Consider the following 18517-nt stretch of genomic DNA (forward strand, 5'->3'; position numbering starts at 1 on the left):
TAAAACAGTAAGTCATTGGTGAACGTGTGTATGGTACACATGCCTTGACTTCATTGTTCTGTATACTATATATAGAAAACTAAATAAGAACTGTAATAAATAAGAAGGGAAGTGGTATAGAGAATCATTATACCATTTTAAAATCTCATTACAGCTGCGATATGAGAAGACCATTTATCAAACTTGGGCATCTAAATTAAGGCACCCAATTGTGTGCTCTGTTCTGCACTTAGGGACCTATGGGTTGGTCTACATTGTGAATCCCACGCTCTGTGGGGACCCCGTTATAATGCAATAACATCATGACAACTGAAACAGGTTCAGTTATGCGGCACAGATGGGATCCAGTTCTCAACTATGAAAATTCACTGGAATGGGTTACATCGTTAATTATTTCCTGCACAAGATGCATTAATTGCAACATTTATCTGTTGCTGCTACTGAGAAATCCTGACATTTCCATGTGCCCTTTAAAAAATGGGAAAGTTCCTCCCGCGTTAAAAAGGAAATTAAAGCTGGATTGATACTTGAATATCAGAACCATTGATTAAAATTACAGAACTTTCAACCCATGAAAAAACACAATGTTCAGGGTGAATCTGTTCCACAGCTTTAGATGGGACTGTCAACTTTCCTAGCAAGTTCCTAACTGCCTCTTATTTTTAAACAGCACTGGAAGAGGACCAACTGATAGCATACAGCCAACAATTCTTTGGTCACAAGTATAAACAACACTTTGGACTGTGCATAAAAATTAGACAATATTAGGGGGAGTATGAAGCCATCACAGAAAAATTCCCTACAGTTTTCCCATTAGCAAAACACACAACAATCCATACATTAAATGTGGTCACTCTTTTGCTAGCAGATCTAGCTAGAATCTCAGTTTATCATCCTCCTATGTCTTGCAATGATACTAAACGGGCCCAGACCACTGCCCCAAGCACAGCACATGAATTTACATTTGTTCCCTACATAGATCCATATTAACTATCATCACCAGAACCACTATGCCTTCAGAGAGATTGGCCGATAACAGCAGCTTCTGGCAGTATTATTTCAGTCTAGGGCTTGCTGCTCCAGCCTGTCAAGAGTCCTCTATAAGATCCTATTAGGAATAAAATGGAATCCCTCCAACCCAGCTGTCTTCCTTCTGTCTCTTGCTCAGCCCCATCACTTACTCTTCTCTATTTTTGCTGCCATCTGACCCAGTCAGCAGCTCATCTCAGTTCTTAATGCCTCTTATCTTCCTGCTGCTGCTCCGCCCAGAACTCCTGCACCTTGTGCTTCTAATCTCTCCAACTGCAGCTGCCAGATCAGGTAAGCATTTGAGTAAACTGTTCTTAGCAATCTACAGAGGTGCCCCCAGGGATACTGAAAGTGTAGAAAATGTACTTCCATGGTGATTACCACCTCCCGAGTATCCATCAGATGGTGAAACCACAGACCAGACACACCAACTCAACACGGCACCAGAACAAAGCCTGCAGACATATCTCCAGTGCGACAATGATAGACACTACCCCCAACACACCTTTCAAGATCCATGGGTCCTACACATGCCTATCGCAATATGTGGTGTGCCTGAGGCATCCAGTGCACTAAATGCCCCAACAGTAACTACGTGGGTGAAACCAGACAGACAATCACTGCACTCCCGAATGAACTCGCACCAGAAAAGTGACAAAAGACAAAAACAACTTATCACCTGTGGGTGAACACATCTCACAAAGCGATCACTCTACAGCTGACCTCTCAGCCCTCATCCTCAAAGGAAACCTGTACGATGTTTTCAAAAGATGAGCCTGGGATCTTACCTTCATAACTTTGCTAGACCCTAAAAATCATGGACTGAACAGAGACACTGGATTTATGGCTTATTACAACAATCTGTATCTACCAACAACCCCCCACCCAGCTGCTCCCCCTTCCTATCTTCCTATGACAGGAGGGGTGTTAATAGACCACTTCAGCTTGAATGATCCCTTGAAATGTGTGTTAACTACTTATGCTAAACAATCTGTTCCACCCCTTGTATTTAGTAGCTGTGACACTCTGAACACATCAGACCTGAAGAACTCTGTATAGCTCAAAAGCTTGTCTCTGACAGAAGCTAGTCCAATAAAACATATGACCTCACCGGCCTTGTGTTTCTAATATACTGGGACTGACATGGCTACAACTACACCGCATACAGTATAATGAACAGCTTGCCTTATGAGAAATGGGCTTTGTTGAAATCAAAAGCGTAAAAGCTAAAAAGTGGGGCGAGGGAGTAAAAAGGAAGGTGCGAGTTGAATTCATGTGTTTAGTTCCCTCTGTCCCTTGTAAAATACAATAACCTCAGGCAGCAAATGGGCAATAGGAACAGACACAGGTAGCCACAAATACTTTTGTTATAATCACACTTTGCACCTACTTATGACCTTTCACACAAGGGTCTCAAATTACTTTGCAAACAGTTATTAAGCCTCACAACTGCTATGTGGTAGGCCCTTCTTATCTCCAAGTCACAGGAGTCCTGAGGCCTACATGATAAACTTACACGGGTATAACTACTTTGCTCAAGGGTGAGAAAAAACCACCACCCCCTAGGTGACACAGTTATAACCACCTAAGCCATGGTATAAGACAGAGGTTCTCAAAATGTGGTCCGCGGATCACCAGTGGTCCATGAGCTCCATCCAGGTGGTCCGTGGATAGTTCCCTCTAAGGTGCGCGTCGCGGCCGCACATGAGGAAATGAAGGGCCACCCACCTAATTAGTGGAGCTGTGCAGGCATGGCTTCACTAATTAGGTGCTTGGATATGTAAAGTGAAGTGGTGGCCTTGGGGGAAATAAAGGGTAGGTGGCAGGGGGGTGAGAAGAGGCCAGAAAAAGAGGCGACTTTCCCCAGCTCAGGGGCTGCTGTGGCGGGGGAGAGACCGCCCCGCTCCTTCCCAGCCCCAGCTCAGGGGCTGCTGTGGCAGGGGAGAGACCGCCCCGCTCCTTCCCAGCCCCAGCTCGGGGGCTGCTGTGGCAGGGGAGAGACCGCCCCGCTCCTTCCCAGCCCCAGCTCGGGGGCTGCTGTGGCGGGGGAGAGACCGCCCCGCTCCTTCCCAGCCCCAGCTCGGGGGCTGCTGTGGCAGGGGAGAGACCGCCCCGCTCCTTCCCAGCCCCAGCTCAGGGGCTGCTGTGGCGGGGGAGAGAGGGCACATCTATCGCATTAGAAAGGTAAGACTGCTGATATTAAAATATGAGTTGTGTGCTTTTATTTGTAGAACAAAAAATGTTAATTATTAAGGTTTTTTTATATAGCACTTTTATCCAAAGCACCTTACAATAGTTAGCTAACGGCACAAACAACATTTGGAAAGATCATTAAGTGGTCCGCCGAGACCCTCAGCAATTTTCGAGTGGTCCATGAAAAAAAAAAAAGTTTGAGAACCACTGGTGTAAGACATGCAGGTCTTCTCCCATAGTTACTGCCTCTCCTGGAGGTGGATTAAACTACACCAACAAGAGAAACTCTCCTGTCGACATAGGAGCATCTTCATTGAAGTGCTGCAGTGTTTTAAGTGCACACCTTCCTTCTGGCACAGAGATGCTATGTGACTTGCCCAAGGGACATGCAGCAAATCAACAGCAGTCCTGGGACCAGCTGCCAGTTCCATGCTCAATCTACAAGACCATCCTGCTTCTCTGCTGCATACTTTGTTGTTTTTTCCATAAAAGCATGAAAGGACCTTCTGGGCCAGAGAGGCACTTTGAAGTAAGCACTGCTCTTCCCATGCAGCTCAGATTGTAAGGTCAGGGCACTTGCTAGTCATGAAATCAGCATGCAACAATCAAATAAATTATGCTCTTTGTGCATAGGACACAAAAGAAAAACAAGCATGTAGTTTTGAACAGGAAATCAAAACACACTGACAGTATCATTCTCATTTTCGTATCAGTCACTAAATACTGCAATATTGGGCAGAATGCTGCCTCCCCACTCTCGGAACCTTTACTCAGAGGAGCAATTCGTACTCACTTTAACTCCAGTCAAGAAGTCCATTTGCAAGGGTTTTGTAGGACTGAACCCCTTCCTTTGCTAATCCTGCTCAGATAACAGTCTCCTGTAAATTTCAAGGATGGGAATCCTTTAGTACTTAATGCTAATGATCAAAGGGCTACTTGCAGATAGCTAAGGCCCAGATATTCAGATTGTGTTTATCCCAGTACCGCAAGCATTCAAAAGTCGTAATAGTGGCTTACAAACGATATGATTTTTTTAAAATACTACACTCCAGGTTCTTCTAATTGCCTTCTGGATTTTGAGATTCCAGGGCTCATATTTTTAAGTTTTTTTCTGCAACCTTAAAGGCTAGAAATGTACTCCTCGCCCTTCCCCCAGTGAAATCGGAGATTCTCACATAAGAAAAAGTCCCACCTTCTGGAGTAAAGAAAAGAACCAAATAATGAGATTTGCAATAAAGTTATGAATGTGTTGCTAACTCTTAAAACAATCAAGCTAATGTGCACAGAAATTCCCTTCCCTCTCCCAAACCCGCAAAATACTTTTATATTTCAGCAAGAACTGTTTCAACATGAGCCCCAGCCTGCAGGGAGCAGAATCCAAGCAATGCAGTGCTATGCTAGAGCAGGACAACATGATGAAACCCAGTAGCTAAAGAGAAACTGACCAGTTCATTTTTCATTATCCCAGATGCCTGAAATTCAAAGAAAAACTATAAAAAAAGTTTGGTTTTATAAGATTTTAGCTTTAATAAATGAAGGGGTAATACAGGGAAGTTGGGTTTGTTTTTTCAAATAAATTATTTTTTGTCTGACAGCATCTCTCACAAACACAGAAATAAAAGTTAAATGCCAAAAATATTGTGCAGTGCAGAACAGAACAAAACAAAACACACACTGATATAACTCACTGCCACACTCAGAAAACTAAAGGAAAAAATTGCCTAAGAAAAGCTGCTGCCTTAATCTCCCTAAATACGTGGATTGCTCGATACATTCAAATCGCTGGACAAACATACATTAACTTTCACATTTCAATGAGAAAATAAAAACAGCCAATGCAGTGTGCAGGAGGCACTGTTTAGGGAGCAATGCCTGGCTACCACTAACTTTCAAGGAGTGCTTCTCTGCACACATCTCAACAAGTACAAGGGTTCATACCTGGAACTATACCCAGAACTAGGACACTGGTAAAGAAAAACCCTAGAAGCACACCAGAAAGGAGCAGCAGCCGCCTATTTTGCTAAGCAGAGAAAAGTTGCAGCTGTTAAGAAAGTTACATTCTGCCTTGAAGTCCTGGTCCCCTTTTCAAGGTACCCAAGGCAGAACATTTCTTTTGCCCTGGTGCCAACCTTCTCAAACACTGGAACCACTGAAGCTGGACCCATCCTCTCCCTCCATTCTGGAATTCAATGTGTGATTAGGGTCCCATTGCAGAGTCCAACCCAGATGCTTCCTCTTCCTCCTCCATTTCTCGGTCTCTCTTCCCTGCCTCCATTTCGTCCCCTTCCCCTGGCAGCTAGAGGAGTAGTAACAGCGAGCTCTTTAGCAGCACCCTCTGGCACAGATTAGAAACTTCACTTAAATGACCTTAAGCTGGCTCCACTCACTTCTCTCTTAAAGCAAAAGCAGCTTAGAGCAGTTTCACCTTACCAGATACCTACAGGGGCCAGAGTTTTGTTTTGCAAAATCGAAATAGGGATGGGGTAGGAGTAGTGGGGAGGAACTCAACTCTACCCTTACTACACAGCGTATGTGCAAAGGCAGAGACATCACCTTGACCTGCAGCCTGAACATTTGCATTTCCTGACTGCGTTGGAGTACAGGTGTTTTCAATGTGATGCATCAACAAAGTTAGCCATGGTCTCTGCCCTGAAGAGCAAGACAATGGACAACATGCAAAGGACAGGGGAGAAAGAGAATCAAGTCCATACAGTTTTATGGACAAAGTCATTTGCTACCTTTTAGTGAACGTTATAATTACATAAACAAATGAAGACCTCTGCCCAGCTTAGCCATGAAATGTTGGTTAAGTTCTTCCAGAAGTGGGTTAGAATAGGGATTTGAAAGATTGGATTTTATTTTTGTTTCATGCTGCAATCTATTCCTATCAGCCTTATCAAGGCACTATGTATAACGGGCTCATACCAGAGCAGGGGGCCAGCTCATGTCAATGACAACTTACATGCAGGGCAAGAACAAATGCAATGAGCAGAGCGGGGCCTGAACTGTCACTCTGGGTCCAACCCCCAATCAAACACCTCGCAGGAGTCCATGTCTGACTCCAGATCCCACTTCACAGCAAGCCCAGCCCTAGAAATTGAGAAGCACTGACACAGCAAAGTGCCTTATCTCAAAGGCCAGTTCCCCTTCCTGGTAAATGAATACAAATAGGTCTATCCGATTCATTGTTTTATGGCTGGTCTGCTCCCAGCTATGCTGAAATCCTGGATGCTCAGCACTGGGAAGGGGTTAAATGAATGATCCCTTCACCAGATGACAGGGGAAGTTATTCCTACCCATGTCCCTGTTCTCAGGCTGTGGAAGAGGAACAAGCACTATTGCAAGCGGCCATGAGCACCTTGCACCCATCCTGCATGCCCTGGGGCCTGGATCCTGCACCCACTGAAGTTAATGGTGCAGCATCAGGGCTGATAAAGGATACCGTAGAGACAGGGCCGGTGCAACCATTTAGGCGACCTAGGCGGTTGCCTAGGGCACTAGGATTTGGGGGGCGCCATTTTCTTCGGCAGCGACCGCGGCGGCTGGATCTTCGGCCGCCGCCAGCATTTAGGCGGAGGGAGCTGGGGCAGGGGAGCGCAGGGAGGGCCGCCTGCAGCAAGTAAGGGGGTGGGGCAGCACGCAGGGGAACTCCTCCCCGAGCATGCCGTGGCCGCTTCACATCTCCCGCCTCCCAGGCTTGCAGCGCCAATCAATCAGCTTAGGCGTCGCAAGCCTGGGAGGCGGGAGAAGTGAAGCAGTGACAGGGTGCTCGTGCACGGAGCAGGGGTGGGCTGGGGCAGGGGGGTGCCTCAGGGCAGAGGGTGGGGAGCTGCCGCGCAGGGGGGGCGCCTCAGGGGGAGGCACAGGGGCGTGCAAGGTGGAAGTTTCGCCTAGGGCACGAAACATCCTTGCACCGGCCCTGCATAGAGACAGCATCAGTTGCTGGCTTCCAAAGACCTCCCTGGCAAGGGTCCTGGGGAGGATCAGCACTCTGGTAATGGCCACTGCCTCTTTACACGTAAGGTGGGTGAGGAAGGAGTCTTTTGCTCTAGCAGCCACAAGAATATGGATCCCACCCACTCCTTCCCCTGCTCCCCACCCCCTCTGATTCTCCACACAGCTTAATCAATCTCACTTTTTAGCAGCAGGCAACCCAAAGTGTTAAGACCAAGCACTTAATCTGTGCTTTACTGCAATAACAGCAGCACCATCTAGTTTGGTAAGCTGTTTTAATGGTCTCACGTCCCATCCATTTGCTCAGCACCTCAAGTGCCTCAGTGAGAGGCTCTTTAGAAACACAAAGTTATTAATTAATATGCAACAGATCAGGGCCAAATCTGCAGCTCTTGCTCTTGAGTGTTTTGTCCAAGGGAGGGCTGTGGATTTGATTCCATTAACACTAGCACTTTTTCTCGCTGGATCTCAGGATAATTTACTAACACCATTTCACTCATCCTCACAACCCTGCCTACAAGTTGGATCTGCATCATCAGAACCGGAGGTACAGGAAGATGAAGTGAACCTGGCAAAGGTCATCACAGTCAGCTGGTCACAAAGCTGGAAATAGATCCTAGGAATCCCAGCTCCCTGGCCCAGCCACCAGGCCTCTCCCACCTTTGTAAATGGAAACATTTTCATTCTGCTTTATGATTCTTCCACTATCCTTCCTCTGCTGACAAAGGAAGGCTAGTGATCATTTCCCCAAGCAGTGGTAGCAGCAGGTAAAATTCTGCCTGGTCATCTCCACGGATAAGAGTGAGGAACACAGCCTGTCACCAAAGATCACACACAAAAGTAACTTGTTTAGGATCGCAGACCCTCACCATGACACACAAGTGAAACAACAGCCTAACCTGAATGACTCCTTTCCTAGCAGTGACTTCTTTTTCTAAGCATGTGACCCAGCAAGGTGCTGCAGTTCTTGGAGTCAACAGGAACAGAGGGTGCTCTGCACCTCAGAGGATCAGGCCCCAAATTTCACCAAACAGACAAACACTGTGATAGTTAAGGCACATGCTCCCACTTTTGGGTCACAAGCAGTTCACGAAAACTCACATCTGCATATTGTTATCATTTAGAGTTTTAAAAGCTCTCTTACCTCTAAAGGACACCAAGTGAAACAATTCAGCAGCTAAAGAGCAAACCCAACCCCACACAATCGCTATAATCTGCTGATCCAAGATGCAAGGGAAACAGCCCTTTGCCTCAAGGCTAGCTCAGCCCCAGGTCACCTTATTGCTATTCCTTAAAGGGATACACTTCATTTATTAACAGCCAGTAGCCATTTCAACACATTTAGAACCCACACGTTTACAAACTGAAAAAGCAGAGAAATGGTGCTGGCAGGTGGCCTTCATTTTACTCAATAGTGTCTGAGTAACGTCCCTCTCCCCAGCCCAAATCAGAGAGTCAAATAATGTTGGACATTTCTGAATTAAGTATTACTTTTGGTGTAGTCCAAAGACAGGGAATAACACGGTTAAGTTGCACAGTACAAGGCTGTATTTCTACCTAAGTTTAGAAGGGCAAAAGAGTTGAAATTAATCCTGCCCAAATCTCCCAAAGTGATGCTGCTAAGAGAGTGTAAAGGTCTCCCACCCCTGACAGTGCTTGGCGAATTTATCTAGAATAATTACGGAAAATAGTTCCTTAAAATTCCATAATGCTCAGTTGGGACTAGACTATCAGACAACATAGGCACAAAGCATATTAACACAACTGTATACCAAACAAACAAAAAAAGAAGTCAGGCAACTGCAGGGGCAATTGGCTAACTAGGCACATTTGTGCATGTAGTAACCCACACACCTTCTGGGTGTGGTGTTCTGTCCCATCTAGTGGCACTGAGACCACTTAGAGAGAGTTAAATGAGTCTGCTCTACAGCCTTAGCTACGAGCCATTGGGTTTTTAGCTCATGCTGAGTGTAGAGGCTCATCCACACAGCTCCAGAGGTCCCAGGTTTGATCCTACCCACTGACAACCGGGGTCCGTTAACATTACATATGCCAAGCACATGCACTTGAAATGGTGTCTGAAAATCATGCCCATAGGTCACCCAAATAAAATTGCAGTTACTGAGCAAAACAAAAATACACCATACAGATATAAACTCTAAGGTAAGAGTAACATACATGATGATGAGCCCCTATTAAATATGGTCTTATCCTCCCACCAGTGAGAAAGATTCTACCCTTAGTTACCTTCATGCAAAGACATTAGTGAGGGTAACTGAGGGCAGATTTTTGGCCCATGTGGTGACTATTGGCAGTGACAATGTAGCAACATTTGTACAGACCAACAGATGGCGTGCTTGGGAAGAAAAAAACAAAACAAAAAAACCCCCACAACAAGCATACAAGGGGAAAAACCAAAATGAAAGAGAAAGCAGGGGAGAAAAAGTGGTCTGATTTTAACTTGAGTTACTGTGTTTAAAGGGGTACATCCAATGGACAAAAAAAAAGGCACATTTCCATCTGATATTTTTAAACAGTTACAATTAATATCTGTTATAAACAACCTTGGAAAGAGATTAGGAGAAGAAAAAAAATCTATTTTTTGCAATGTTTCCTTTGTGCTTTTGACAGCACTTTGTGTATAGTCACTTTCTCTCTCTCCTTTGCACAGTCAGCGAGCACGCGCACACGATTGTAAAACTACAAAGGTTGGCAGGGCAACTCAGGGTCAAGCTGGTTTATCAATCACATCCCTCATCACATTTCAGGGGTTAAAATACACCTTATACTATTTCTCTCATTTTAAGTTCCTTAATTCAGCTGAAATCTTTTCCTCATGTCATGTAAGAGCAAGAACTAGGATGACTTCTCTAGTTGCTGCATCCAAACTTCAACTCTCTAATCTCTCCTCAGACCAAAGTCACAGAGGTGCTCATTGGCAAGAGCAGGCTGATACTGGTGAAGTGTAGCTGCTTGGCTGTGGTACTGTTGGAGCATGAACAAGGCGCTTTCAGAACTGTTCTGGCACCTCTGCTCCCATGACATGTACGCAACACATGCAGAGAGGAGAAAACTCTCTGCACAGACATTGAACACAGTTCTTAGGGATACACCACCTCAAACAGCTGCACTGAGTTTATTATTTTATATCCATTTTGAAACCAAATCAACATACTGTGCACGGTGGCATTTAGGTCAAAGTAGAGATAGGTCTGAGAAGCAATATGTGTATCAGGATCACAGCTAGGGGCTCTTTAGATCAAGGAACCTGATCCAGGCCCATTTCTAATTCAAACAGGGGTACTAAATTCTCCTCCAAGCTCACCTGAAAGCCCCCTCAAAACCCAAGCTATATGTACACCTAAAGGCTTATCATGAAGGGAGTAAATTTGGGCAGACTACACTCTGCAGTTCCACATTCCATTTCTAATCCCCCACCTGCCCAGTCCACTTAGTAATAGATTTAATGCACCAGCAAGTTGGACGATGCAATGCTGTAATATACATAAATAGCCTCTTGAAGTCAGCATAACCTTGCAAATCTGCATTAGTGACCAGGACAACTATTGGAAATCACTGACAATTGCAAATTATTGAGTGAGGCCCCACTTCAGCAAAGCATAGCATACGAGCTGCTGTGAAGCGAGGCTCACGTTTAGATGTAGAAAGAGTTCGCAACAGCGCTGGCTCTTCTTTTAAACCCTGGCTAAGATGTGGGCAGAGACTGCCTGGTGTTTGGGGGCAAAATTCTAAAATGCACAGACCAGCGAAGTGGGGATTAGCAAGGTTCCACCCAAACTCCAGCACCCCAATCATGTTAACGGAAAATAAAGTTTCCATTGAAAAAACAGAATTTCATTAGAAGAAAAAGAGCAATTTTCAGTAAACCGGGAGTGGGGTGGGATTGGGGCAGGGGAGGGGTAATTTTTAATTTTATACACTGACTCCTACTTCCCACATTCCCCCTCACTTATTTATAAATAGCTTTGAGCAAAAGAAGCTGGAAACAAATCTCAGGGCTCTTTACCTCATGGTTGTGGAAGAAGATCCAGACTCTGACAGTGACGTTAGCGAAAAGGACTCAAAAGAGGAGGAGGAACTAATGCTCTTCATGCTACTTCTGCTAGTGACTTTAAAGGATCCAGGTATTAGCTCATCATCAGACGAGTTATCTTCAAAAGAGCCCAGGACAAATTTTGCCATTGCTTGCCTTTTGAGCTGTACCTGAGTGTGTTCTATAAACTGCTCCTGCTTTTCCCTGGAGATGGACTTCTTTAGCTTCATCTGCTGCTTTGATGAAGGAAGCAGAACTTGAGATAAAGGCTCTGCTAAACTGTTTGCTGAAACATCTTGTGCCGGCTCTGAGGAAGAAGGGATATTTGGAAGTTTGTGTTGCCAAAGCATACTTGCTGCTTGCTGAAAGGCATCCACAGACACATGTCCAGAGGTCGGTGAAGTCTGAGCAGGCCCTGTGGACTGGGGTGGTGTTACAGCCCTCTCCTGCAGTAGGCATGTTGATCTTTTTGAAGGTTTCTCTTTGTTTTCAGAGGCCGCTGGTGGCTCAGGACTAGGTCTCTCAGTCTGCTGGTTAACGGGCTGTGAACTTGCCATTTCGGTCCAAATAAACCATAGCAAAATTAGACAGGACAACAGGGCCAGCAGTACCATTCAGAAACCCTAGAAGACGAAGAGATGCATATGTATAAAAGTCACAATCTAGTTCAGCTAACACTAACAGGCAGCAAGTGGACTGGGACTGACTCATTCTAACAGAGAAAGACTGGCTGGATTCCAAATGCTACCACAGGATCAAACAACACTGTAAAACTTCTGTGGTCACAGCAGATGTCAAGATGACCAGTATGTATCCTCCCAGAGCACTAGAAACTGTATTACAGCAGTAAGGATAGGAATCAGATCCCCCTTGCTCCAAAACCATGATTCTCTATTAGCTGTTTGTTAGATTAACAGAACGAAAGGCAGCCGCCAGCAGCCAGACCTTGCAGACCTCCCTCCTACCCCCCCCCCCACTCCTGTTATATTTCTAAGACCCAAAGAACATTCAATACCGAAAGCAAGCAGTCAGCTACTTTATCTTTTACCCAACAAAATCCTTCAGACAAATCTCTTTGCCTGGTCCTTCATTCAGCACTGCAATGTACTTACAGGCAATAGCTAAACTGGAGACACTGTTACAGCACAAGCTATTTTTACTTCCTAAAAAGAGAACCTTGGCAAGAGCTGACTGGTACTATGCACTGAGCTTCCCCTGGATATGCCTAATAGGCTAATACAAGTCAACACCCTGGCTTTTTCCCCACAGAAACGTGACAGTCTAATAAGTTTACGTGACTTATGGAAGTAGCAGATTTGCATTCACTTTGACATTAAATCCTAAGCCAACAGCCCCAGTTTTGGGCTATTATGAAAGACCATCTACAAGGTCTTTGGCAGGGCTGGCTCCAGACCCCAGTGCGCCAAGCGCGTGCTTGGGGTGGCATGCCACAGGGGGCGCAATGCCTGTCGCCGGGAGGGCGGCAGGCGGCTCCGGGGGACCTCTCGCAGGCATGCCTGTGGATGCTCCACCAGAGCCGCGGGACCAGCGGACCCTCCGCAGGCACGTCTGCAGGAGGTCCACCGGAGCCGCGGGACCGGCGACCGCCAGAGCGCCCCCCGTGGCGTGCTGCCGTGCTTGGGGCGGCGAAATTGCTAGAGCCGCCCCTGATCTTTGGTGTAGCCACATTTAGAAAGGGACACCGTCATCTTGGATGGGAAAAATATAAAATCACATTTCTCCCTGAAAATTGGGCACCCTCTAGTCACTAGTACCATCCAAGATCACTGGAACTGAAAGGCGTTAGCAGAAAAATTATTTCTCTCTAGGTTTTTTTAAGCTTGTTCATTCTGTGTACTTGACAGAACGTTGGGAAAATTGACTTTGCACAGTTTCATCTTAGCTGAAAAGATCCTTACAAATATCAAGGGAAGAGATCGTCACTTAAAAGAAAAATCCAGATTATATAAAGAGTATGCATCTACCAGAAGTAGATTTTTTTTTAAAAATCAATTTTAAAAAAATGGCAAGGACCCAGCATCCTTGTAAGTGCACCACTGCTTCAGTCAATTCCCATCTCATTTATAAAGTCCTCAGCCTGATTGCTCTACCCAGGCACAGAATGCAAGCACCAGGCTCCCATAGGATTGTGGTCTCCAAAGAGAGAAACACCCAGGGCCAGCTCTAGGTACCAGCAAACCAAGCACGTGCTTTAGCAGTTGCGCTCCTGGAAGTTTTTTTTTTTTTGCTTGGGGTGGCAAAAACCTAGTGCCGGTCCTGGAAACACCCACCAAGATACAAAACTGTATACAAAACAGCATTTATTTATTACAACAATTCCCCCTGCTACAAATATCACATACCAAGGATTCAGGCTGGGATGGAAGGGGAGGAGGTAAACTGAATATCCACTTTTCTGAAAAGTAGTTACAGTAGAACCTCAGAGTTACGAACTGACCAGTCAACCACACACCTCATTAGGAACCAGAAGTATGCAATCAGGCAGCAGAGACTCCTCCCCCCCCCCCCGGCCAAAAAAAAAAGGGGGGGGATTTAAAAAGATTTGACAAGATAAGGAATCTGTTTCTGTGCTTGTTTCATTTAAATTAAGATGGTTAAAAGCAGTATTTTTCTTCTGCATAGTAAAGTTTCAAAGCTATATTAAGTCAATGTTCAGTTGTAAATTTTTGAAAGAACAACCATAACATTTTGTTCAGAATTAGAAACATTCCAGAGTTACAAACAATCTCCATTTCCAAGGTGTTCGTAACTCTGCGGTTCTGTAATTCAAGTAATTGAAAGACCGGGGGGAGTGGTGGGAAGGAGATCTCCCCCTCTCTTTTTAGAAGTTTTTCCCTTTCCTCCCCATTCCCCACTCCCTTTTCCTTGTTTACAATGTGTGTGCTCTGTTTCTGCCTGTTCACCATGAGTAGGATGATCCCCATGGCTCAGGAGTGGCCGGGAAAGAACTTCACAATTTAAGGGCTTTAGGGCAAGGTCCCAGCAGGTCCATGTGCAGAATTTATTAGTTATCTTTTGCAAAACCCTTGTGACCTGGCATGAATAATTTGCTTCACATCTACAAATCCTACCTCAAGGGCCCCTCCACGAGGCAGCCTTGACTCCCAGCCTGTGATTCTCTATCATAAGCCACGCAAAGGCTCCACAGGCCCTTGGGGTGACTGGAAAGGATGTAATGTGTTCTGTTTTATGCAAATGATTCAGCCCTCCAGCTTGTGGCACATTACAAGGGTGCCCTTGGGGTTCTGACAACGTCGGAGGAAAGGGGAAGAAGCCTGCCTTTCTTCCATGCTTTGCCTACCTAGACTGCAAACTCTTTGGGGCAGACTGTCTCGTACTATGTTTTTGTACAGCTCGGCAAGCCTGTAATGCAAACAAACAAGGCCGCCGTCACGGGACAATGGTCTCCCACTGCTGTCTAATGTCAAAGACTTTATTACACTGAGTGTTGGGGCAAAGCTGATGTGGTTTATTTTTAAAACAGGACACACTGATCCTGTAAAAATATTCTGTGACAGCGAATGACTGGTGCCTGGTCCACCGTGCTGTCTGACAAGTTAGCACACTAGGAAGGAACACGGTGTCTCATGGACATTACAGGGATGGGCTCAGAGCTCTCTAGTCCAGCAGGATGATTTATAGTAATTAGCATTGTTATTACAGTTACTATCTGTACTGTGGTAGTACCTGGATGCCCCAGGTGACATCAGAGCCCATTGTGCTGAGCACTGTACAAACACAAGGAGAGAGACGGTCTCTGCCCCAAAAGTTCACAAACCAAAAAAACAAGACAGACAAAGGGTGGGAAAGAAACCAGGGGCCCAGAGAGATGAAGTGACTTGCCCAGGGTCATACAGCAAGTTAGTGGCAGCTATGGGAAAAGCAGGCCAGGCCAGGCCAGGCCCTGATCCACTGGACCTTGCTGTTGCGCTCATCCTTGCAATTTTGCATTCACAGATGAGAAGGCAACAGACAAGTGTTAACCCTGGAAATGTTTATTTCAATAGGACAGCAAGGCTCCACACAGACCTCACCACACGAAGGGACTAAAATCTGTACGTTAAAGTGCTTATTGTCAGGTTATTCTGTTATGGAGTTTCTGGTAACATCCTCTAAAGCATTTGATTTTGCCCCTGGAGGAGACCAGACTCCTGACTAGATGAACTACTGCTCTGATCTGGGAAGGCTACTCCTAGGTTCCTATCAAGCCAGTAGGTTTTCTGTAAAGGGTAATCAAATTAAAATGGAAAAATTCAGACACAAAACAAGGGTCCTGCCAATCTCTGAAGGTTGCTGCCACGGATCGGGATCACTTTCACATATGATGCATGCAGATGACAGAATAAGGAATCACTGGATTTGCACCTCAAGACTAAGAAGTACATTTCCTCATCCACATTAGGTAGGAAAAAGACCATACCCCACAAAATACACCAGAACCCAGCTAGCTGATAGTACAGTCTCCCACGGTCTCTTCTATTCTCCTCCTAAACCTGCCTGGCTTGGTTTCCTGCCTGTGCTGAACTGATACCCATCTCTTCCCATGCAAACACAGTCCTCTCTGTCTGCTGACATTAAATCCAAAAGAATTAAACATAAGTACAAGACACATGGCACACAAGTGGCACAAACAAAACCTCATGCCCTTATTTTATGTAAGCTTCATCCTTCATGTCCCCCGCTTTTCCCATGCCCAACTAAGGGCTCAATCTCATGAGGTGCTAAGCACCCTCAAACCCAATGGACGTCACTAAGGGAGGCAGGAGTTCAGCACCTCCCACGATGGAGCCGTCTTGAGGCGGGGTATCATCTCCAAAGCACCAGACCCACCACAGGTGCTGCTGAAAAAGCAGCAATTTCCATGTTGTTTTACTTTTCAAAACTGAGCAGAAACAAACAGGAGTGAGGTCTGGGAGAAACGCAGGCCCTGGTCCTGCCAACACATGGGCGTGTGCTCAACTCTACTCCGAGAGCTCTGAAGTGTAGGATTCCTCAGGGCACCATCCTGCCAGCCCTCCCATTCAACGTGCGTATGGGGCGGGTAGGAGGCCTGGGGTGCAGTGTTGTCAGTAGGCTAATGACTCCCAGCTGTCTGTCTTGACCCCCTCTGCAGGGGCACTGGAACAATTTAGATAGTGAAAGCCACTGAACAAAACTGTAACCCTACATGTGATGGGAGCCACGCATTCAGTTGCTATTATTACTTTAAGCCATAGGTGCTGCCGCATCCCCAGCACCCCTGCTTGTCTGACTTGGATGATGCAGTTCAGCACCTCAGCAAGCATCTACTTGAGACTGGGGCATGGATAAGGGAAAGCTGGCTGAAGCTCAACTCAGACAAGAGGGAGTTGATGGTGGTGGGCTAGGGGAAGCAGCCAGAGGAGATGGCAGAGGTAATCTCAGTCCTTTGGACTGAGCGAGCGTGTCCATCAATGAATTACTGGGGTTCACAACTTTGGAGTGATTTTAGACCCCCACCTGCTGTTTGATGGTCATATCACAGCAGGAATCCAATCAGCTTTTTATCACCTGCATTTGGCTAGGAGGTTGTGACCTTTCTTTTTGGATACTGACCTTGCCACTGTCCCCCATGCCTTGATACCTCAGGATTAGACTACTGCAATGCACTCCACACAGGGCTGCGCAGCATCAGAATGATTTGACATGAAGTCAGTTCAGAATACAGGGGTGTCTCACTGGAAGCATGTGACACCCGTGCTCCAGGATCAGCACTGGCTGCCCATCCGTCTCCAGATGGAGTATAAGGTGTTGGTTATGACCTACAGAGCCCTAAACGGCATGGACAAACCTACCTGAGCGACCACCCTTCTCCCCAGGCCAGGCTGCCATAGCTATGGTCTGCAGTGTTGCTGGAGCCATGTTGGTCCCAAGATACTAGAGAGACAAGGTGGGCGAGGTAATATCTTTTATTAGACCAGCTTCGGTTGGTGAGAGAGACAAGCTTTTGAGCTACACGGAACTCTTCTTCAGGGCTGGGAAAGGTACTCAGAGCGTCAAAGCTAAATACAAGGTGGAACAAATTGTTCTGCGTAAGTAGTTAACACGTTATAAGGGACCACTCACAGCTGTGGTTAGCAGAGGCACTTGAGCTGGATTTCTCTCATTCTAAAAGAGAAGGAGAAGTAGGTTGCCAGCTCCAGGAGTCTGGATCTTCTCCCCTACTTGGTCCAATGTAGCCCAAATTTGGTGAGCGTCTGTGCATGCTGGCTAAAGCCACCTGTTTGTTTGGTTGGTTTTTGGAGAGGGCAGAGGGCGTGCTGCTCCCCACAACAATGAAGGGATGGAAAGACATTTCTACACATGATTGGCTAGCTGAATTCTTGCTGAAATCATTATTTTAATAGTGCTGGGATATTACTGGATTATTGATGATGTCTTACAGCACTTAGAGGCTTGGGTTCTTTTTATCTAAAGCTAAATAAATACCATGAGTAGTCTCATTCTTACAGTAGTAACAGTAAGCATGTGCACCAGCGTTTGCAGGATCTGGGCCATAAGGGGCAGAAAACAAATGCACCCATTGTAACGGCTAGAAGAGTATTACAATCAACAGCTGAAAAACATACAAATGCAACATTTAGGGTGTCACTTTAAAAGCAAGCAGTTTTTATATTCAGACCTGGGCTTTCAAAACTCTAAATAGCATTTAAAACATTCAGTATTTGATCTTTAAACAGCTTTTGTAGTTCAGAGTAACATAATCCATTTAAATAAGGTTGTAAATTATACTGCTTAGTTTAGATCGAAGTAAGCAACATCCAGCCCCATTATCAGTTCTTCTTCATGGCCATAGGATTCCAAGCAGACAGATACAACCCCCACAGGCAAACCATTGCATTACCTCTCCCTGCACAGATATGCTTCTATTTCCACATTAGCCATATTAATTTTTAATTAGCAATATTAGTTCCATTACAATTAAGCCACTTACCATCCTATCTGGTCTCTGGATCTTCACACATGCCCTTTGTTTCATGACCTCCACACTCTGCTTTCAGCATTACACAGTTCTTGAAGACTAAATATTTATTGTACCTTGTCAGGCTAGTGGACTAGAGGCTGAGCATCGGAGAATGTACTTGGCAGTGGTGACTGCGATGAATGTAAATTTTAGATTATAACCAATCCCTGTTGTACAAAAGAAGCTTATTAGCATTTAACCAGTTGAAGAGAGTTAATAATCCTCTGGTAAGAATGACAGACAATGCAACAATATATATACTTAGGCACTTGCTATGCTTCCTA

General features: G+C 45.5%; 1 protein-coding gene across 7 annotated transcripts in view; it reads right to left on the reverse strand.

The window, feature by feature from the left end:
• The window catches only part of ACACB (acetyl-CoA carboxylase beta), a 75888-nt gene that overhangs the window by 50509 nt on the left and 6862 nt on the right, over positions 1-18517 (reverse strand). For 3 of the 7 annotated variants that reach the window (XM_044989739.1, XM_044989737.1, XR_006573874.1), the window contains exons 2-3: positions 18204-18400; positions 11204-11853 (exon numbers count right to left, since the gene is read on the reverse strand). In XM_044989739.1, the coding sequence (XP_044845674.1) occupies positions 11204-11844 (641 nt within the window). In that variant the 5' untranslated portion in view covers positions 11845-11853; positions 18204-18400. Of the gene's footprint in view, positions 1-4015; positions 4101-5351; positions 5524-11203; positions 11854-18203; positions 18401-18517 lie in introns of those variants that run through there. The other 4 variants (XM_044989741.1, XM_044989740.1, XM_044989738.1 and 1 more) reach the window with 4 other exon arrangements.

This window comes from Mauremys mutica, chromosome 16 (genome assembly GCF_020497125.1).
Source record: "Mauremys mutica isolate MM-2020 ecotype Southern chromosome 16, ASM2049712v1, whole genome shotgun sequence".
Taxonomy (NCBI): domain Eukaryota; kingdom Metazoa; phylum Chordata; order Testudines; family Geoemydidae; genus Mauremys; species Mauremys mutica.